The sequence below is a fragment of the Prionailurus viverrinus genome, chromosome B3 (assembly GCF_022837055.1).
Source record: "Prionailurus viverrinus isolate Anna chromosome B3, UM_Priviv_1.0, whole genome shotgun sequence".
Taxonomy (NCBI): domain Eukaryota; kingdom Metazoa; phylum Chordata; class Mammalia; order Carnivora; family Felidae; genus Prionailurus; species Prionailurus viverrinus.
The window spans coordinates 25,877,304-25,899,355 of NC_062566.1; the positions used below are offsets into that span (position 1 = coordinate 25,877,304).

The following is a 22,052-nucleotide window of genomic DNA, read 5'->3' on the forward strand; positions in this document are numbered from 1 at the left end:
GTCTCTGCATCTGTACCAGAGTTGGCCTTGATAGTAATCACCACCACCGCTGGTAGAGGGCTCCCTGAGTGCCCGGCACCACATCAATCAACAAATACACCTATGCTCCTTCATTTAACGTCCTAACAACCAAAAGTAGTAAGATCATCTTTATGTTACAGATAAGCAGACTGAGGTTCGGAGGAGTTAAGTAACAATCCCAAACAGCTAGTAAGTGCTAGAACAGGATCTCAAACCCAGATCTGACCTCAAACCTCAGAGTCTATAATCACTAGTCTAGGCTGCTCTGCAGGGACCATCAACCTTTCCATACCAACATTCCAGAAGCCTATAGAGAGATGTTCCTGTTTCTTCCAAGGGATAAAACCATAGTTCCAAGGGCTTGAGGTTTACCCAGAATCAGGGACAGTCCTGGGGTTGTTGCTGAGAGAGATGGATCGGGGCAGTCTGTCCCAGCTGTTGGCTGTAAGCTGCATCAGCTGGGAACCAAGAGCAGAGCAGACTTTCGGGTACATCTGTGGATCAAATAAATGAATGAATGAGTGCATGAATGAATGAATGAATGAGTGCCAACTCCCTGCCAGACTCTGCTCACCAGGCCACCCCACCAGAGGTTTGGTTTAGAAGGTGCTAGGCATGCAGCTACCTAGTCCGTGCCAACTTGGGTTGGGGGTGTGAGCCCCAGGAAGAGCCCCGGATGGAGGAGCTACATTCTGAAGTCTTGTTGTCAAGTGCTGACCTCCCCACTGCTTCCCCTTCACATTCAGCTTAAGTCTGCATCACTGGATTCTCCCCTAGCCTGAGGACTAACAGGGAGCAGGGTCATCTTGGGCCCACCGTGGGGCTGAATCCGAGTAATCCCTGAGGAGAAAGAGGAAACTCGGAGGGGAGAAGCCAGGCCTCCCTACCCTGGTGGGCACCCCCTGCCTGACGGGGATGGGGATGAGCACATGGGTCGTTGGCCCAGCTTCTCGAGCCAGGGCCCACGGTGTCAGGGCAAGTTACAAGGTGACCTGGCTGGCTCTTTGTACTTCTGTCATCCGGGACATGCCCTTCCAGGGCCGAGTCTGGAATGGCTGGGTTTGGTGTGAATGGGCGGGGCCGCTTCTGACCCTCTAGGTCAGCTTGAGTGTCTGGATCCTACCCCCAAACCCATGACTCTTCAGAGCCCAGACTAGGCTCAGAGTATGGTTGGTGGTGGCCTGGACCGCTGTCCTGGGAGGAGCCTCTGAAAGTCCCTGGAGCGGCCCTCCCCTGGTGTGCCCCCAACCCTGACCCCATGGAGATCCCTTCGGGAGCCCCATCCCCAACAGTGAGATAATAATGACCATAATGAGAACAGTCACCCACACATGTGCACAGCGCTTTACAGGTTACAAAGTGTTTCACATACATCATCTCATCAATTCCTCACAACAGCCCTGTGAGGTAGGCAGGGCGGGGAGTAACGTTTCCATTTGTACAGATGTGGAGACTGAGGCCCAGAGAGGGTCAATGACCTGTTTGAAGCCACACCAAAAGTCAGCAGCAGAGCTGGGACCAGAAGTTAGGCCTCGGTCCCGCCTCCAGCCCCTGGCTCTCTCCACTGACTGTGCTGTCCTCTGGGAGGACCCCAGCCTCTGTCCAGAGTCTCGGCCACACCCGAGCCAGGCCCCCCAACCCCTGGCAGTAGTGCTTCCTGGCAGCTTGGCAGACAGCCCCCACCCCCTTCAGGCAGCCCTGTCTCCTCCACCTGCTCCCTGCAAACAGCCAGCCCAGAGCTGGGCCCGCACCTGCCCCGCTGCCTGCTCGTGTCGGTCGCCCGGGAAGGTGGGGCTCGAACCTCCTTTCCTGTTTTCCTGAGTGATCCCTCCCCATAGGGGAAGAGAAGAGAAAGGAGGAAGAGAAGGAGGAGGAGGAGGAGGAAGAGAAAAACAAGAAACTGAGTTGGAAGAGGGCCCTGGAGCAATCAGGACGTCATAAGTTTGCATTCCGACTAGCTATAGGAAATAGTGTTTTTTTTCTCTTTTTATTATTTCAAGTTTTCATAAAAATCCATAATTATTGAAACCCAAGTTACAGAGGAAGTTCGTAACTTTTTTTATTGAATTATTGACTGTGCTGCATGTCGGTCTGTCAGCTTCCGACTCCAGTCTGTCAACGAGTGCCCCTGTGCAGGTGGGTCCCCAGGCCTGGACTGCTGAGGTCCTGCTAGGAAGAGGGCAGGCGGTGAGGGCCGGCGGGGGGGTGGGGCGGGCAGCAGGGAATGGGGCTGGGAGGAAGAAAAAGAGTGTGTGTGGAGGGGCAGGGAGAGGCGGGAAGGATCGAGGAGCGAGCGTATGGCGGCCAGGCCCCTTCCCCTGCCCGGCTAGCCCGGGGGGTCCCTGCCCCTCCCCCGCCCCGTCCTCATATCATCTTCATGTTGAACTTGCGGGGCGCGTCGGCAGAGCTGATGCCTGCGTCCGACTTGCGGGGCACGTACTCGATCTCGATGTTGTGCTTCGTGTTGCCTTTGCCCCGGCTCCAGAGAAAGAGCAGCACCAGGCAGAAGAGGACGACGCCCAGGAAAGAGATGAAGCCCATGGTGGTGGCAATGATGAGGGTCTTGATGTCGAAGGGGAAAGGCACGGTGGCTCGGGTGCTGTTGGCCTCTCCCTCGCCCGGCTGGTTGGAGATGAAAGCGAAGGTCTTGTTGGGTTGATGCGGCCAGTCGGGCGAGTAGCTGCGCACATGCAGGTGGGCCGGCATGGAGTCGTTGCCGCCCGCGTTGGCCGCGATGCACAGATACGTGCCATTGTCCTGTACCTGGGCGTAGCGCACCTCCAGCGTGCCGTCAGGGAAGACTGTGAGCCGCCCGTTGCTCTTGGCCGAGACCAGGTGCTTGCGGGGTGAGAGCCAGAGGATGGCGGGCGGCGGGTCGCCATCTGCCCGGCACACAAACTGCACCGTGTGGCCCTCGTCCACAAACACCTGCTGGGCTTTGCGGTCCCGGATGCGGGCCCGGCGGCAGGTGAAGTAGTTGGGCAGGAGCACGTCCGGGAAGTCCTTGAACTCCTTGCCCTGGACGAATTCGGGTGTGGCACAGGTGGGCTGCTGCCGGTTGAAGTTGAGCCGCCAGCGGCGCCGGAACACCCACAGGAGCCGGCAGTCGCAGGCCAGCGGGTTGGAGTCCAGGATGAGCGTCTCCAGGTTGCCCACCGAGTGGAAGGCTGACTCCTCCAGTGTGGTCAGCTGGTTGCCCGAGACGTTTAGCACACGCAGGTAGTTGAGGCCGCGGAAGGCATAGGGCTCCACCACAGCCAGCTGCCCGCCCACCAGCTGGATCTCCTGCAGCCGTAGCAGCTCATGCAGCATGGAGCCCTCAATGGTGCCGATGGGATTGTAGGAGAGGTTGAGGAAGCGGAGATAGACCAGGTGGCGCACAGCCAGGTAGGGCACAGCGGTCAGATTGCAGTGTGTGATGGACAGGGATGTCAGGTTGAGGCCATAGAGGCAGTTGGGTGTCATGGTGTCCAAGTAGGGCCAGTGGGAGATCTCCAAGACCTTGAGCCGGTACAACCTCTTGAAGGAATAGTCCCGGATGGCATTGATGTTGAGGTGCCGGAGCCTCAGGACGATGAGACTGTGCAGGTGGGAGAGCGCCTCGGTGGGGATGGAGGTTAGGTTGCATTTCTCCAGTGTCAGCTGCTCCAGGCTGTTGAGGCCGCTGAAGGCTCGGTGGGAGATGTAGACGAGGTCATTGTCGCCGACCTCCAGCGACTTGAGGTTGTACAGGTCCTGGAACATGTAGTCCAGCAGGATGACGATCTTGTTCTCGCTGATGTCCAGTTTGGTCAGGTTACTGAGGCCGGTGAAGACGCCCAGGGGGATGAGCTTCAGGCGGTTGCTGCGCAGCCCCAGCGTCCGGAGGCTGAAGAGGTTGTTGAAGGCGCCGGGCTCCACGGCACTCACGATGTTCTCGTTGAGCTCTAGCTCTTCCAGGTGTGGGAAGCTGGCGAACTCGTCCTGGTTGAGCGTTTTGATGCGATTCTTGCCCAGGTCCAGCAGGCGGGTCTCGGTGGGGATGCCCTCCGGAACCGCCACGAAGCGCTTGCGGTGGCAGAGCACGGCGCGGTCCTGGGCCGAGCACTCGCAGCGGGGTGGGCAGCCCGTGGCGGAGCCTGACAGCACCGAGCCCAGCACCAGCAGGAGGATGGGCTGCCAGCAGGCCAGGAGGGGGCTGGGCATGCTCCTCGCGCCCCCCGCCAGCATCCTCTCGCTCACCTGCAGCCAGGAGCAAGCACAGGACAGAGGGGGCGGTTAGAGGAAAGGGTCTGTCTGGACCCCAGTCTGTGCCCTCCTGCCCCTGTTAGAATGTCCCCGACACGGAGAACTGGGGGTCCACAGTGGTATAGGTCGCTCCTGGAACCCCACAGTGAGGTCCCGATGCCCAAGCTGGAGAGCCTCCTGCCACCCCGTGCTGCCTCCTCCTTGCTCCCTATCCTGCCCAGAGCCCTCCCAAGGAATTTCCCAGCACCCCTGGGATTGAGGGGGTTCCCTGAAAGGACAGGGTCACCTCAGAGGAGCCTGACATCGGCACCCCAGGTGGCATCCACCTCCTTTACAGTTTACATTTTACAGGCAATGTGATCCGGGCACACACCCCGTACCCCACCCCACGCCCCGAGCCTCAGCTTCCCCTGGTGCACATCAGGAAGAAAGCCGGACCTGCTGAGTGGCCTCGGGGCTCACCGAGGGAATCAAAGGGGCCCAAAGGCTGAAGCCTCTGGAAACAGCCTGCAGAGGAGCATGTCTGGTCCCCAGGCTGTCAGGCCAGGGCTTCTGAGGCTGCTGGGGGCCACCCTCTCAGCCTTTAGCCTGAACTTCCTCAGGCACAGACACCACGGGGCCCTCCTCACCAGTACTGCAGCTGAGCCCCCAGCCCAAGAGTCCTGGGATATCAGCAAACCCAGTGGCACCTGTCAGTGTGCATTAATTTGCTTCCCAATGGGGTTTCTGGATCAGTGGAAGGCACCCCCGCCAGAACCCAGGACTCTACCCTGATGCCTCCCATCTGTCTCTGGGGGTTCCGATCACACTCCTCCTGGAGCCAGGGTTCTGTGAGGCTGCTAGTCTGAGGTGGGAGCATTCAGATTCCCATAGCCCAGGACGGCAGCGGCAGCTGGAGGCGCCCGTCCACACTGTGGCACTGAGGACGCAAGACTCGTTACAGCTGGGCCCTGAGGAACACGACGGGCTTGGGTGGCCGTGACAGGGGTAGTGGCGCCAGGAGGGGGCCCAGCTTGAGTACAGGCTGCAGGCGGAGTAAGCAAGGGGTGTGCGGGAGTGAGCCTCCCCGCCCCCTCCACCCCCGTGACTCTCCCCCAGCTGTGTTGAGAGGCTACTTGCTCCCACCTGTGCCCAGACTGCCTCTGCCACCTCCTCCTCCCCTCCTCTGTTCCACCCCATGGAACAGCAAGGTCAGCAGGGAGCTAGGAGGGCTAGTCTGGACTTCTTGAAACCCCAGGGGTTGGGCCAGGTGGTCTCTGGGGGCCAAACAATAGCCCAACTGCTCACATGCCACCCTTGGGCCTCTGCCCTGTTCACACACCCCACACACATGGTGCCAAGGGGGGCTCACCACAGGAAGGGGACGCCCAGGCTGGGAGGGCCCCACATCTCTGCCTCTGATCAGGCCCTTCTCCCACCTCTCCCAGCACACCCTCACCCCGACACACACCTGTACAGAGCCTCTGCATTCAAGGCCACAGGTCTTGTCACCCACACTTCAACTCTTCAGGCAAGGGGGGGCTCAAAGAGCCTGTGGCTGCCCAAGGAAACCCAGCCTGTAGAAGGGGGTGGATCTGGGACCAGAGCTCTAGTCTGAGAGACATGCCACACAACTTCCGGTGCTCCCGCAGTCTCCCAGGACTGACAGTGCTCCCTGGCTGTTGATCGACTAAGTGACTGATTAACCGGAGAGGGCTCTGGGTGTTACTGACATGTTATGGAATCTGCAAGGTTTTGTCATCCCCAGCGGCTTTGCCCACCCCCCCTCCCCTCAGCCCCTCTCATCCTCTCTCCAGACTCCTGTGGTTCAGCCTCCCCCACCCCACCCCCACCAGGCCATTTTCCACAGTCACACATGCTCCAGTCACCCACCAGAAAAGCAAACATCCTGACAGGCGATCAATAAGTAATTGTGCCGGCAGCTGGGGCCGGCGCGGGTATGAGGCTGGGGACCTGGAGAGGTAAATAGGACTTTTAGCGCCCAGCTCAGGGCTGGGCTGGTGGGCGAAGTGGAGAGGGGTCTGAGGACGGACAGGGGGGACAGAAATGGCACAGGGCACCTGAGACGCTGATAAGTCCCTCCCATGCACGATAATAAAGCATCCAAAGCCACCACCACCCTGCCTCAACCTACCCACGTACTCCTCTGCCACCAGTCTGCTCCGTGAAACCACCCAGGTGTCCCCACCTTGTCCTGGCTCTAAACCATCTGCTTTTGGAGGACTCTCCCAGCCTCCTGCCCTAGCAGCCTTTGTGACCTCCCTTTCCAAATGTGGCCTCCTCCATGAAGCCATCCGGAACCTATGCAGTCAGAAATCATCTCTTTCCCATGACACTGAAGCACCTTACGCTTATTAGTAGTGACGTTACGTAACTGCTGTAGAGCACACCTTGTTCTAAAAATAACTTGAGACAACTGACAGAAAACATTATGCAACAAGATAAAAAGATAAAGCCAGCCAGTGAGGAAAGAATCCCACGAAGTCATGCATAACGACTAAAGGTGAGAGCTTCCTGGGAACCTGAACAAAGAGGCAAATACGCTCAGATCCTCAGCGCCTGGCGCCGCGCCCGTGATGTATGCTTAATCCTGGGTCAGTCACGGGTGCTTCTGTCTCACAGAGCAGCGCCCAGGGCTGCCCTCTGAAAGAATGTATGCAAGAGTCTGTGCAGGGGTTGAGGCCCTGTGAGTGAGCAGGCCCGCTGAGCAATGACAGAGTGGAGAGTTCACATACGTCGATGGAAAAGCATTGCTTGGTGTGGCTGCCACACTCCGGCCTGGCAGTTAGACCCGCAGACGACAGGCCATGCTCCCCGGGACCAAGATAGCTTCAGAAGGGTACATCCTCCTAATTGCCTCATCCCTCACCTTTTACATGTGGCTGTCCTGAAAGGTGGGGAAACTGAGGCCTGGAGAGGTTAAGAAGCCTGTCCGAGCTGGCACGGCAGGAGCACAGCACACGGGGCCTAGTCTCCTGGCCTGGCACCCCCAGGGGGCCCCTGTCATTGAGGGGTGCTGACAGGGCTGTGTCTGAGGGGGTCACCAGAACTGCTGAGTAGGCAGTGTGCTCCTGCCTTCCTGGCAGGGCGAATCCCGCTGGTTACTCCTGTAATTGCAGAGAAGTGTTTTATGCATTTTAATCAGCGTTTTATTTTGGATCCTTGCCCCCTGAAGGGCTTCCCACAAGGGCAAGAGTTTAAAAATTGGACCAATAAATACAAAGGGAATAAACATCGAAAGCAGGCAGGTGGGCAGGCAAAGGGAGAGCTGTGCCCGGGGCACAATGTTCAGACCCCACGGCAGCCTGAGCCCTCCCGATCCCAGAGTGGTGAGAGAAGCTGGGCTGTCAGACCTGCTCTGCAAAGGGCTGCCTCCACCGTCACACTCTCACTCCTATCCTGGGGCATATATGCCTGGCTCAGTTGCTCCCCACTCTGGCCCCAAGTGGTTCTTCGGCCACTCCTACTCTGCTGTGTGACCTTGGGCAAGGCCTGCCCTCTCTGGTCTATTTCCTCCCGGTACAGTGAGGGGCTGGATTCCAGGCTCCCTGAGGGAGCCCACAACAGAAAATGACTTTCACCAGCTAGAAAGTCAACATTCTCAAACCTGGTTAGAGGAGGAGTGGGGGTTCAGGCCCCAAACTGCAGTTCCACCGGGCCCGGAAGGATCTATCTGAAAGGCTCCCCAGTGGGGCTCAGGATGGGAAAGGGGACTGGTGGGGACAGAAGGCGCATCAGATCACTCGTGAGTAGACTTGGGGAGAGGGTGAGGGTCATTCCATCTCCTAAGGCAGCATTCAAAAGAGATTATTTTGTAGCCATTTGACAGGTAAGAACTCAGCCTTCCTGAAGGGAATTCATTTGCCCTCAGGCCTAGGCACAAAGTTAGGGGGCAGCAGAGCTCTGTTCCCCCTGGTCAGCTTGCCTGCCTGAGAGCTGCCTGGTGTGAAGCGGGAATTCTGGACACACAGGCAGAGCAGGGAGTGGCAGGTCTGTCAGGGCAGTGCTGGGGAAGGCCCCAGGGTTGGGGGGGGGGCGCCCTTAGAGAGCTCAGGTAGGCGCCCTGCCCCCCAGACCCAACCTGTTCTTCAACTGTGCACGTTGAACACACTGAGTTTCTTCTCCTGTGCCTGCTGCCATTGTCCGTGCTAGAGTCTCACCTAATTTGGGGTGGGCTGCAGCACAGAATGGAAGGTTTTGTCATTTTAGGTTTATGATATCAATATTTCATGGTGCTTCCACTCAGCACTCTTCAGGGAGCGCAGGGCTCCCCAGAACACACAGGCACAAGGTCCCTGGCATGGAGGTGCCCGCTGCCATTGCTGGGGGCTCGGGGCCTCTGGGTGTCAGCCTGGCTTTGTGACCTGAGCAATCGCGGTGGGCTGTTGCCCCACGTGCAAATGAGGTGGGCATATGCCCCCTCACCTCCTGTCCTGACATCCTACTACGACTGGGTCTGCAGCAGGAGGGAGTGAGGAGGGACGAGGGACTTTGCGGACCTGAGGGGGCTGAGGGCATCAGAACGTCTGCCTACGGCCCTATCCAGCTCTGCCACCAAGAAATGCGTGGAAGAGCAGGAGAGGAAAGGTGACAGCAATAGAGAAGAAAAGACACACAGAGGGCCATGCAGGAAAGACAGGGAGGAGAAGAGAGAGTCAGAGAACACAGAGGAAAGACGGGCACCTGGGACAGTGGGCAGGGAAGGTTGGCCCGGGTCAGGGGAACACGGAGCGAGAGCTTGCCCCACAGGTTCGACTCCCATTTCCTGAGCTCCTGTGCACACGCTGCATGTCCCAAGCTCTGGGCCCGTTACATCTCCTGTCCTGACCACCACCCCATGAGGTGGGTTGGATTGCTCAGAAAAGTGAAGGCACTCATGCAGGGTGACCAAAGAACAGAGGCAGATTCCTCGTGGCCTGCCCTGTCCCCAAGTCCCTGCCTGCCTGGGGTCCCTTCTTTGCCTTCAGCTCCAGGACATGGAGCCACTGGATCCATTTCATGTGTTAGTGGGAAGTGTAGTATCGCTCAGAGGCAGCCGTGGCCATGTGGCTGGGGGAGGGGTGGAGGTGGGGGTGGCATGAGGCTTGGCTACAAAGCCCTCGACAGTCACCCTAGGTCGGGGTCTTTCTCCCCTAGCAATGGCTGGCTGTCCACCACGTGCCCAGAGCTCTCGCATTCAGCTTTCAGAATCCAGCTCAAGAAGGGGTCACCCTCCTGGGAACCCCTCTGATCTCTGCCGTGTCCGGTGTCTGAGGAGCGCCCGCCACTGCTGTGTTCGCTCTCTCCCTTCCTCCCTGTTGGAGCTTCTGCAGCCTCCTCTGTGTCCCCCAGATTGAGAACCCCCAGGGCAGGGCCAGGGCTGACAGAACCTCACCCATCTTCAAAGGGGCAGAGAGAGCCAGTCAAACAACTCCTGAGAACAGCCCCTCCTAGGGCTTTCCTGGAGGAGGAGGTGTCATGAGAGCTCAGGCTGAACACAAATACATTTCCACGGGCCAAGAAGGGAGCAGGGGGAAGGCACTTTCGAGGGAGGGAATATGCTAGCAAAGGTGTGCAGGGGTGGAAAGCACCCAGGGACTCCTAATTGCTTCTCTCCTACCCCAAATCCAGATGGTTCCTCCCCGGCTCCTTCTAAAGCCACTCCATTCTAGCTTTCAAGGGCTAATCCCTGCTGAGGTGTGAATGGCTGATAATAGTTTAAGGTGTGAGCAGCTAATGGGGGAAACCCAGTCCCTGGCCAGCCTAATTGGGCAAGGGCTGCCCCCTGGCACAGGGAGTTTGAGTGGACAGGGAACCCTAAGAGAGGAAGGTTCCGGTGCCCAGGCTGGCCTCCGGCAGGAGAAATCCTGTCTGTGCGGTCAGCGGGCGGGCAGCATGGCAGCCTCTGTCTGTCTCCTCCTGGGCTGGTCTGCCCGCCTTGGCCTGTCCTCTCCCTCTCCCTTCTCCTCCTCCTGCAGCTGCCCCCCACAGGGAGAGAAAAATCAACCTGGAAGAAAATTGAGGTCATGTCCTTTGTCGTGTATAATTCTTTATTTTCCTCTTGCTCTTGGTTTTGGCAGAGTTGCTGGGCTCCTGGGGCGTGTGTGTGTGTGTGTGTGTGTGTGTGTGTGTGTGTGTGTGTGTAGGGGGGTGGCCTGTGTGGGTGTGTGTGCCTGCTGTCCCTCCTCCCACCACTCCACATCCTCCCTTGCCCAGTGCCACCAGCCCCATCTCTTAGGCGCATTTGGAAACCCAAGCCTCTCCCAAAGGTGCTCACCCGGCCTCTCAGCCGCAGCCGAGCTGGAGGGTGCTGACTGGGCACGGGGTGACTGCCTGTCTGTTGGCTAGGCCAGCTGCCTCTGTGTGTGGCCCTGGGCAAGCACCTGCCCCCTGCATGTGAGGGAGGGATGCCTCTGCCCACCCCACAGCCCACTCCCCCGGAGCACAGCTGATCTCAGGAGCTGCTAGCCTTCCGGCCAGCCCACAGCTCCAGGCCGTTTTTAGGATAAATTATGAATTTTAATTGTCAAAGCATCTTAGTGTTTAAAGGTTTCTATGTATAGGCTCTGACCGCCAGGAGTGGCCAGCTTGGTGGGGAGGAGCAGGGGTGGGGCAAGGCCTAGAAGAGCCCTCCTCTGGGTAAGCAAAGGGCATGGGGCTCACGGGTCCCAGGCCTGGGCTCCAATCAGGGCCCACTGTGCACCTGCCCTGCCATATGACCTTGGGTGACCCTGGACCACTCTGGGCGCTGCCTGTCTCTTCACAGACTTCTTCTGAGGTGAGAGTCCAGCCCGGAAGCTAGGAGCTGTCCTGGGGGAAGTGGGAGGAAGCCACTGGTTCTAGGAAGCTTCTTAGTTGTCTGTACTGAGGTCACCTGAGTGGACAGCACCCCTACTTGGATTGGAGCTGTCCCAGGATCGAGGAGGGGTAGACAAGCACCCATGTGGTGACCTGATGGCGCTCAAGGAAAACCCAGGTCCCGTACCCCTACATCTCCCTTCACACCTCCTCTCTGAGTCTAAGATACCAACATAGGCTCAAAGGGGCAAGGAGGTGCCCCAGAAAGCCTCTGGCTCCATCCCCCACCCAGGCCACCTTGGGAGGTGCCTAGCAGATCCCTCATGCATACTGGTTGCCCCAGTCCTCAGGGCTCCTCTACCTTGGGAACAACTCAGATTGGCCCGTCTCAGGCTTTGGAAGCCTGGAAACCAGCCAGTCCCCACCTGGGAGGGCCATCAGCCTTGAGCTTGAATGAGGAGGAGCTCACAGCCTCAGAGGCCCGCCCAGGGCAGGGAGCAGCTTGCTGAGAGCAACAGTATGGCATTGGAAGGCCAGAGACCTAATACATAGAATGATAATGAGGGCCTCTTGTGTGCCAGGCATTATTCTAAGCACTTGCCGTATAAAAATTCATTTCTTAGGGTGCCTGGATGGCTCAGCTGGTTGAGTGTCTAACTCTTGGTTTCATCTCAGGTCACGATCTTGCAGTTCGTGAGATCAAGCCCCGTGTCGGGCTCTGTGCTGGCAGTGTGAAGCCTGCTTGGGATTCTCTCTCCCTCCCTCTCTCATATTCTCTCTCTCTCTCAAATAAACTAAAAAAATAATTCATTTCTGCCACCACAACTTGTTGAAGTAGGCCATGTTATTATCCCCATTTTGCAGATGGGAAAACCAGAAGCAAAAACAGGTTCTATAACTTGCTCAAGGTCAAACAGCTAGCATAATATGAACTCAAACGTGAACTTGGTTCAATTTTCACAGCAATCTTATTAGGCTGACATTATTATCCCCATTTTACAGATCAGAAAACTGAGACACAGAGAGGTGATGCAGTTTGCCACAAATTACGCAGCAACAGATGGCAGAGCTGGGATTAGGACTGAGGCAGTTGGACCCAAGGCTGTCCTGGCCAGGCTTGCATACTGCCTTTCCCAGATTCAGGTTCAAGGGCCTACTGAGCGGTATGATTGTGGGCAAACGGCTTTATATCTCAGGGCTCCAAACTCCTTATTCAGAAAAGGGGACAGCAGACTTCACACCGCCCTCTCAAGGCTGGAGGCAGAGAATTCAAAGAGAGGGAAGGAAAGAGACATTTATATCGAACCCATATACTGAGTGCTTTGCGGAATGACCCCGCCAACCCTCACCACATACCCTGTGAGGGAGGAACCATTAACCCCACTTCACTGATGAGGAAACTGAGCCTCCAAGCCACTAGTTCACCTGCCCAAGGTTACTGAACTTGTCTGCCTCTATAGGCATGGTAACCCCAGAGACCAGCACACAGGTGAGGGGAATTTGGCCCAAGAACTTGAGGGATTTGTCCTAGGTCCCACAGCATCTCAGGGCTAAGGCCTACGAAGAATCCCAGCCTCCTGACTACAGCATCTCTCCCCAACGTAATGCCAGACAGGATACTACAATGGGGCTAGATCAGGGATAAGTGAAGGTTTGAGTTATTTCTGCCTCAAGAAGGGGAAAAGATTTAAAAACAACCCCCAATACATCCAAACTGAGGCCCAGTGATTTTTTTTTTTTATAACATGGACAGTTTTATAAATAAAACCGCTTGCTCTTCTACCACCACTGACTACTCAAAGCCCTCTCTGCTCAGGTGAGTCTTGTCCAACCCCTTGCCAAAACCCATTTCCCCAACCTGGTACACGGAAGGAAGTCAGAATCAAGGGGTGGGGCGCCCCTCTGGTCAGACACACACAGGTTCCACGTTCTGCTCAGGCACGACTGCTGCCATCACGCAGCTGCCTGTTCGTGAGAAGCCCACGCGTGGGGAGAGGCATCTCTGCAAATCTCTAAGGGGAAGGCAGAGGGTGCAGAGTCCAGTGCAAGCCAAGAGGGTGGAGTCAAAACCCACGGGCAGAGTCCTAGGGGAGGCCCATTCAGCTCCGTGTGAGGTATCGAACGGAAGACCAGATGGCTCAGGATAGAAGATCTACCTTGGGAGTAGTGAGTGAGTAGCCTGCCATCAGAGGTATGCAAGCAGAGCATTATGGATCAGGGACACTGCAGGAAAACCCCTCTGCCAGCTAGGATCCACACCTCAGCAGCCCCTCTTACCTCTGAGATACCCCCATCTCGCACCTAAGTAAAGGGACGTGAGATGGCCAGTCCCTCCCAACTGCATCTCCAGCCCTGTGCCGGGCCGGGCAGAGGAAGCATGCTGGCCAGGGCCCCACTCCCTCTCAGAGACATGAGCAGGTTCTCTGGAGGGGGAAGCAGAGGAGGTGGCAGAGAGAGATTAATTCCCTGAAATGGGAAAAAATAGAAAAACACACACACACCACACACCCTAATAACATGTAATAAGAGGTTGGAGACAAGGAACAATGGCCTGGTAATGTCACCCTGGCGGCAATCAATTTGGGTGTCACATGAAATAGGCATAATTATTCCTCCAGCCCCATTGCTCGTTTCTAACCAGCTCCAGGGGCCCAGGTCTGGGCGGGGAAAGCGGCCTGGAATCAATCGTTGGTGCACCAGGCTGGCAGAGGGAGCAGCCTCAAATTACCTTGCCAGCACCAAGCTTCTCAGCCTCTGTGGGTACGCAGAGGGCCTCCTGGGGGGGACCTTGCTAACATCCAGGAACGACCTTGCTCAGCCACCCTTCATTCATGCAATGGGCAAGAGCAATCAGGGAGGACTCCCCGAGGAGGTGAGAATGAAGAAGAACAAATATACATTTGTTCCATCCAGTATTCATTCCCCAGGTCACCAATCTCTTATTAAGCACTCACCAATGCCATTATTAAAATGGACTGTGCATTATTAAAATAATGAAGCACGGGCTCTCCCCCTCTCCAAAGCTAGGATCACCCCATGCCCATCCTGGGGGTGAACACAGAACCACGGGGGTTCCTTTGGCTTAACTGTGCAGAACTTAATCTCTCCTTGCTCCCTCCTCCTTCATCGCCACTTCCCTGGGGAGTCCTCTTGACTGCTCCTGCCCCTCCCTGAGCTCAGGGCTTGTACAGACAGCACCCCACAACTGGAGATGCTGACGTACAAAAGGGACAATCGCTTCCTAAGCATCTGTTACACGCTGGCTGCTGCCCTCTCAACCCCCATTTCATACACCAGAAACCTTGAATTCCAGAAATGCAAACCAAGGCCACAATGTAACACCATTTTACACTCAATCAATTGGTAAAAACCGAGAGGGCTGACCATACTGAGTACTGGCAGGGGTGGGGAGCAGGGGCGACACTCCTCTCTTGCTGGGGGGGAAGCATAAATGGTACAACCAACTTGGAAAACACTTTGGCACATTTTCTAGTAAAGCTGAATATGAACATGCCCTATGGCCCAGCAATTCTGCTCCTAGCTGTGTGCCCCAAGACACTCTGCACGCTGCCTCAGGAGACAGGACAAGAAGGTTCACGGCAGTATTGTTTGTAAGAACAAAAAGGGAAACAACCCACAGGCCCATCAATAAAAGAATGATAAATACACTGTTATGTTCAAACCACATAACATTATGCATCAGTGGAAATAAATGAACTACATTACCATTATCCGCAACAATATAGAGGAAGCTTTACAAACACGATGTTGAACAAAAAAAGCAAATTCTAGAGGGCTGCAGTTTCAGGTTCTTTTTACAAAGTTCAAAAGTAATACAAATGGAACAATGTCTATCTATTAAAATGCATGATTTTTAAAAAGGCAAGACAATGCTAAACAGACCGTTAGGATAGTGCCTGCCTCAGAGAAAGAGGCCAGGAATAAAGTGAGGAGAAGCACATGGAAGATGTACATCATTATTAAAGTGCTGCTGTTCAGGTTGGGGAGTAGGGCTGCCATGTTTGTTCTATTATCATTATCACTAACGCTACGCACGTTAACTAGTCACCAGGCCATGCCCAGACCAGCGAGCCCTGAGCCCCAGGGGTCAGAAGGAAGGCATTCTAGACAGCTTTGTGGGCTGGGGGCTTTGGGAAAGTCATGCCACCTCTCTGGCTCTCGGTTTTCTCAGCTATAAAATCAAATCTTTGCACCAGTTACAGGGAAAAGATTGTGAACAGATCACTGATCTAAACTATGAGTAGTGAGCATTTCTGGAGAGTTTACTGTATACTAGGCATTGTTCTAACCACTTGGCATGTTAGCTTACTTAATCCTCCTGCCGGTCCTAGAGGTAAATACCCTTGCTATCCTCACTTTGTGGCTAAGGAGACTGAAGCCCAGTGAGATTAAGTAACTAGGCAGAGGTGGAGCTGAGATCTGAACCCAGGGATCTGGCCCCAGGGTCCACACTCAACAAGTTCACTATAAAGTGACATCAAAGGAACCGAGCAAACATGAGGATGAGATTCTTGGGCAGCAGAGCTCTACTGGGCCCACAGCACCCAAGGACGTTCATCCATCCACCCATCCATCTATCCACGTATCCACCCATCATCCATCCATCCATCCATCCATCCATCCATCCATCCATCCAATGCATAAACAGAGGTCAGTATCAAGAATGCCTCAAATGCTTTTGGAAATGAACCTGCCTTACCACACTCTTTCTACAAAGAACCGTCCCCAGTTCTGGAATCCTCTGTTTTCTGTGTCTCTGTAAAGTCTGCTACCACCTCAGGACCTACTCAGTCTCTCTCCTTCTGGTGGACCCCTGACTACCTCAGCCCCCACAAACAAATCCCATCCTTCTCTGAGTGCCTGTGTGTGCTAAGTACCCCACCTGGGGCACCCTTGATGTCACCTAGCTCTGTCCATCCATACAGGCTGAGGACACTGTGTCCCCTCCAGGCAGTCCTTGCCACCAGTCAATAGCTGCTCCCCGGTGCCTCCCAGTGTTTTCTCTATCCCAGGGGCAATCAGGGGAGCCCAGGGGATGGGGACAAGATGGCCCAGGGTGTTCAAGGCAATCCAAGGGAGCCATAAGAGGGCCTAGTCCAGAGCTAAACAGCTCAGCCAGGATGTGTAAAATGAACACATGAATTAATTTGGCTGGTATAGTATTAGGTGCAAACCAATGTGGTTCTTCACTGTGGGTGCCTGGAGAAGGGGGATCAGTAACTTAGAGATGCTGAGGTACAAGGAGGCTCCCTCGAGGAGGGGCCAGGAGAAGAAGAGAGGAGGGCCTCTGGGTGGGGATGCCTGACCAAGACAGCAAGACAGGTCATAGGGGGGTGTATAGAGGAACTGGTGGGCAGGGAACAGAGAGCCATCAATGGGTAACCACTGGGAAGGCGGGGGGGGGGGGGGGGGGGGGCGGGTGGGTGGGGAGGAACCCAGTGGCCGGGAGGTGCCATCTTTCCATAGAGTGCCGCACAGAGGACAGCTAGACCAGGAGACCCTGGCTAGCAAGGCGAGGCTCTGACTGAAGTCACCATCATCTACTGCCTCCCCTCCCTGGCCTTTCACTGGCCCCACAGGACTATATGACACACTGCCTCACGCCTCCATGGGACCCAGTGTAAATCACTGCACTGCTTCACTTCTCCACTGGAACGTACCCTCAGCCCCAGTCGTGATCCTCCAGTCATTTGCTTTGGTGGCACCTGGAGAGCAGCACCAGATGAGCCACCACCAGTACCAGGGATCCCATCTGGCTTTATGAGAACAATGACCCCCCCCCGCCCCCACCCCGCCACAGGAAGTTTCGGGTCATTTGGGATTTGGGTTTTGTTGGTGTCCCTCTGGAATGCTGAGTTTTAGGAAACAATATCTAGTAAAGGGAAAAAACGGGTGCTCAGAGGCAGGGGATAGAGCATCTGACTACTAGGATCAAAGAGGACTACTGCCAGGGGCAGAGCAGTCTCTCCCTGGTCAACACAGGGGCCCTCAGCCCACAAGCCAAGATTCCTGGGCTTTGAGCACACGCCCATCCCCCCAAATCTGGCCCCAGGGATTGAAGACCTACTCTAACTCAAGGCCCTGGAGGCACTGCAGCCTTGACCAAGGCCCATCTCATACTTCATTGGCAGGGGGTAGGGAAGGAGACAGAGACTAAGAGCGCATCATAGGGGGGGCTACCCTCACCTTTGCTAAGCCCCCCTCCAATAGGGGCATAGGGGTGCTGCCCGGAGTCCCTATCTGGGTCTCTCCTGGTCTCTCCCTTCTGGAACCTCATTCCCTCTCTCCTGTCTCAGGCAGTGGGGAGAAAGCAGGCAAGCTGTCCTGGCAGACCAGGTCCCACATAAGGACAAAGGGTCTGGAAACCGCTGACCCTCTCTTCCCTCACCGGCATTCCTCCCTGGATGTGGGGAAGCCCCAGGCTCTTTGCCGCCTGGGTGCCCCAGCTCATTGCTCCCTGGGCATGGGAGGCACCGATGCCAGAGCTGTTGCCATAATGGCCAGCAGGGCTGAGCCCAGAGCCACGGGCCAGGCTGGGCTGAGCACCCTCTGGCCGCCCAGGCCACGCAGGGGAGGGCCGGATGGTGGTCTGGGCTGGCAGGGAAGGGGCTGGCCCAGATGGCACTGCCCCCCACCTCAGGGTATCCTGCACTCCCACAGCACTCCCACCCGCCCCTTCTCCCCCACCAGATTCAGGACCAGGAGAACAAAGGGGGATGCCTCCAGCACAACCAGGGACCGATGGCTCTGGGCTGGGATCCCAGGCAGGAACAGGAAGGGGACTGTCCACTGGGCCTGGCCCCACCCCTCCTCAAAGTGGAAGCCACCTGGAGGGACACATCTTTTGTGGGTGCCTTGGCCACCTCACAGAGAGTGGGGAGGCAGAACAGGACACTCCCTCCTCACCTCCCTTTTCTCAGCTGGTTCCCACCTCCCACCGGCTGCCTCAGAATGAAAAGTGGGGCAGGAGGAGGTGAGAAACCGGGGCTGAAGACAGACAAAGGGAGGCCCCTAAAGGGTTCCTGGGTCCTCCACAATCCCAACTCCCTCTCCTGCACTCTTCCTACCCCCCATTTCACCTTCCCCCACCCCCCTTGGGCACGAGCTGGAAGGGGATTGCTCCTGATCAGGGGATGGAGCTGGTGCCCAGGCTGGAGCCCGTGGAGGAAACTGGTCCCTCGCCTGCATCCCCCCAGCTAGCCAGTGCCCAGCGCTGGCTAGGGGTACCAGCGAGGGCGGGGGGGGGTGCCTGGGATCTAAGGAGAGGGACAGCCACCCCGCTGAGCAAGGGGCTTACCCTCCAGGATGAATGGTGCTCAGAAGGGGAAGGGGAACGCTGGACAAGCCAGACTAGGAACCCGGCAGGGCCCCTCCACAGCTCTGGGATCCCAGCTAGGCAACAAGGAATTTGTTGGGGTGGGAGAAAAGGGAAAGGAAGAGTCTCCATTTCTGAGGCTTGAGGAGGGTCAGATCTGTGACCCCAAAGAGGAATCTGGGTGGCGCTGGGGTGCCCCGCGGCCCCAGGAGGGCGCAACCGGGCCAACGGCGGCCCGCACGGGAGCGTGCCGCGGGGCTGCCCGCTCGGGGCTGGGCCGCGGCTGCCGGGCTCACCTGCATCTCGGGCGCACCGTCCGTCCGCTCGGCTCGGTCACCAATCGCATGTCTCCCCCGCCGGGCTTCAGCCCCTGCCCAGCCCCCTCCTCCGTCTCCTCCTCCTCGTCCGACACCTCCGCCCGGCCGTCCACGCGCCCTCGCGGGGCTGTCTGTCCGTCTGTCTGCCCCAAGCGGGCGGGAGCCGAGCCGGAGCCGGGGCCGGGGCAAGGGCGAGGGAGTGGGGAGGCGGGAGGCCGCGGCCCCGGCGGGCGGAGGGGCGGGCGCGCTCAGGACGCGCGACGCGGATTCGGAGAGCCTGGTTCTGCGCCCCGGGCCGGCCTGGAGCCGCCGCCGCCGCCTCTGCCGCTGGGGCCGGGGTCGAGGCCGGGCGCGCTCCGCAGCGGGGCCGGGGCCAGGGCTGAGGCCGGCAGGCAGCGGCCGCGCATGCTGCTCGGAGCCCCGCGCCGGGAGAGGGGCCGGAGCCGCGCGGGTGGGGACTCCGCGCGCTCCGGGGCCGGGGCCGGGACCCGCCGCTGCTGCCGCCTGCGCTGTCGCCGGCCGCCCGCTCCGGCTCCCGCACCGGCTCCCGCCCGGGCTCCGCGCTCTGCCGCGGCGCGGGGAGGGAGCGTGAGGAGCGAGGAGCGAGCCGGGAAGGGAGGAGGGACCGAGGGAGGGAGGGAGCAAGCGAGCGGCGGGAGCCGGGCGGGGGAGGAGAAGGCGCGGCCGCAAAACCAAGGAGGGGGGAGGTGGGGTGGGGGGCCAGTGTTCTTTCAGCAGAGGGGGCGGAGAGCGAGGAGCGCCCCAACCACTGCCCTGCACGGATGGGGCAACGAAACTGGCAGTGGGGACGCAGGCGAGGGGCGCGCCAGGCTCGCGCCTCAGTCCGCGCCCCGGAGCACGAGCCCCGCACCGGCCGCGCCCCTCCGAGTCCCGGGCCAGCCCGACCCAGGGGAGTCCGGGCTACGGTCCTCCCTGAGTATGTGCACGCACCCTCTTGTGTGGCCACATACGTGTGCATGTGAGCACGTGAGTGTGTTCACACGTGTTAACCAGGGTCACTGCACACTGCCGTGTGGACGGACACAAGCACGTGAACGGGCAAGGCTCCCCACCCAGCCAGGGTTGTTTGGAGGACGGCGTGGGAAGGGTCAGGCCCGGAGCCTCTGTCCTGCCCCTCTTCTCCAAATGTTCGAGAATCTCTATAGGGTCCACATCCTGGCGGCCTGGGGGCCAGGCAGGTAGAGAGGGAAGCTCCGCTGGAACGCGAGGAAGGCGCGCCAGCTCCGCTGCTTTGCCCCTAGAGGGGTCTTGCCCCGCCCTTTGCAGCCCGGGTCCCCGCCCAACCTGGCTTCTTGTCCAGCAGAGGGCAGCAGGCTGCTATGGCCGGCTCTGGCCACCCGCACTGCATCCAGAGACCAGCAGAGGGCAGCGCAGAGCCTCAGTCTGGGCCCCCTGTGCCTCCGATCCCAAAGATCCAGGGGATTCTGGGCTGGGGCCACAGACTTAGATGGGCCCAGAGAATGGGACCTCTCCTCAGAGATCCAGATCCTTCTTCATCAGCATATGCAAAGAGAATCAACTGGAGGTGGTGTCTTAGCAGTCTGCAGAGTTAACTACCACTCTTAGGAACTCGCCAGCTTCCACGTCCCTTCCACCTCCTTGAAAGCCATTTGTCCTTTCGCACTAAGCTAGTTTGATTAGAATAAGCATCCATGCTGACACCACCAGGCGCATTCGACCCTTCTTCACTGTTTCTTCACAGCCCATTAGCGCATTAGTGCCCCTGACGCTGTGTACCCCACAGGGGTAGGGGTTCTGGCACGTCAAGAAGGAAGTTGAGTCTGGGGAGGCAGAGGCTGACCCAAGGCCTCTCAGTCTCTCAGAAAAACCACAGGATCCTGCTCCCAGTGCCCCCGCCCCCAGCAGAGCCTGCCCGACATTCAACAGATACTGGCTGGCACGGAGGGGCTAGGAGTCTCCCCTTACTCCCAACACCATCTTGTATCTCCACTGTTCAGCCTCACACACACAGCCCAAAGAGTTGCACAAACCTTCTGTCCCAGCTAAACAGATTCTGGGTACTTCTCAGTCCCACTGCCACACCACTGTCTGGACAGTCCTGCCTGAAAAACCATCCCCTGTCTTCCGTACCATGTCCATCCTCATCCTAGGCCTAGCTGGAGCCCCTCCTAGCAGGTGCGGATGCTGTGGCGCGCACTCCACATTCATCCTCCAACAACCCTCCAAGGAGGCGCTGTTGTTCCCTGGTGACAGAGAGAAGGAACCCCAGGCTCAGAGAGATTACAGGACCTGCCCGCGGTCACACAGCTAGTAAAGCCTAGAATGGGAATTCGAGTCGCCTTCCAGAACTAAGTAAACCAGTAGGGGGCAGGCTTGGCAGAAGGACTTACAGGTGGGCGGGGAAGAGGGGAGGCGGCACAGGTGTCCTGTCCCTTCAAGAGCCCAGCGCAGGCGGCTCCCTGCCCCTCAACTCTCAGCTGCCTGGACCCCCTTCCCAGGCTCCTTGGCTCCCCCACCCCGGCTGCTGGTGAGTTACCCGTGAGCTCCCGCCCTCCCGCGCCGCCTCCTCCCACCAGCCCGACAGGAATAGACGCTCTCTAGCTCCTGCGTAAAGGCTCCGCCAGGCGCCCGGCGGGCGCGCAGACCCGCTGGGGGGCGGGGGCGGGGGCGGGGGCTATTCCTGGTGCGGCGACTGACGCAGGCCCAGCGCGGCCACGGCATCTCCGCCCCCGGCTCACCTGCTCCCCGCCTCAGTGATCTCGGAGGAGGAATGGGGGAGAGCCCACTGCCCCCACCCCCAAACCCCAGATACTGGCTAAGGAAGTCAGCGTCCGGGGACGGGGTCTTCTGGGGCCCACAATTATCCCTTTGAGCCTTGAGGCAGCAGGAGTGACCAGAGAGCTGTGTCTGGAAGGAACTGCCCCACAGCCTTAGTTCTCCATGATACACAGTATCCAGGCCATTCCCCCTTCCGGTCTCTCCAAGAGAAGTGACCCCTCGCAGCACTCGTTTTATTTCATCAATGGAAACAATGGGGTGGGGGAGGATTTAGGGGAAGAACTTGGAGAAAAGGCCTTTTTGAGGGTCCAGCATGGGCCTGGTGAGGGTGCTGGCCCCTGGCCTTGTCACTCAAAGACCCCATAAAAGGGTGAGGAGGTCTGTCACTGGGTCCTCACCCAGTCAGAGGTCTCTGCGTGAGCTGTCGGGAGTAGCTCCTACTGAGATCCCTCTCAGGGATCTCAGGGCCATGGAGAACGTGACACACTGCAGTGGCCTGGTCCAAGGCTTCACTGACACAACCAGGGGATTATACCCTGGAGCTACAGCTGAAGAATGTTCACCCACACTTTCAGGCCCTAGTCCTTGCTGGTTCACCTGCCTGGTGAGCCCTC

The 22,052-nt window shown here is 58.0% G+C and overlaps 1 protein-coding gene across 2 annotated transcripts in view; it reads right to left on the reverse strand.

Moving 5' to 3' along the window:
* Window positions 1–1,351: 1,351 nt before the first annotated feature.
* The window catches only part of LINGO1 (leucine rich repeat and Ig domain containing 1), a 75,876-nt gene continuing 55,175 nt past the window's right edge, over window positions 1,352–22,052 (reverse strand). The window contains exons 1-2 of one of the 2 annotated variants that reach the window (XM_047864456.1): window positions 18,658–19,235; window positions 1,352–4,242 (exon numbers count right to left, since the gene is read on the reverse strand). In XM_047864456.1, the coding sequence (XP_047720412.1) occupies window positions 2,386–4,242; window positions 18,658–18,663 (1,863 nt within the window). In that variant the 5' untranslated portion in view covers window positions 18,664–19,235 and the 3' untranslated portion in view covers window positions 1,352–2,385. Of the gene's footprint in view, window positions 4,243–18,657; window positions 19,236–22,052 lie in introns of those variants that run through there. The other variant, XM_047864457.1, reaches the window with a different exon arrangement.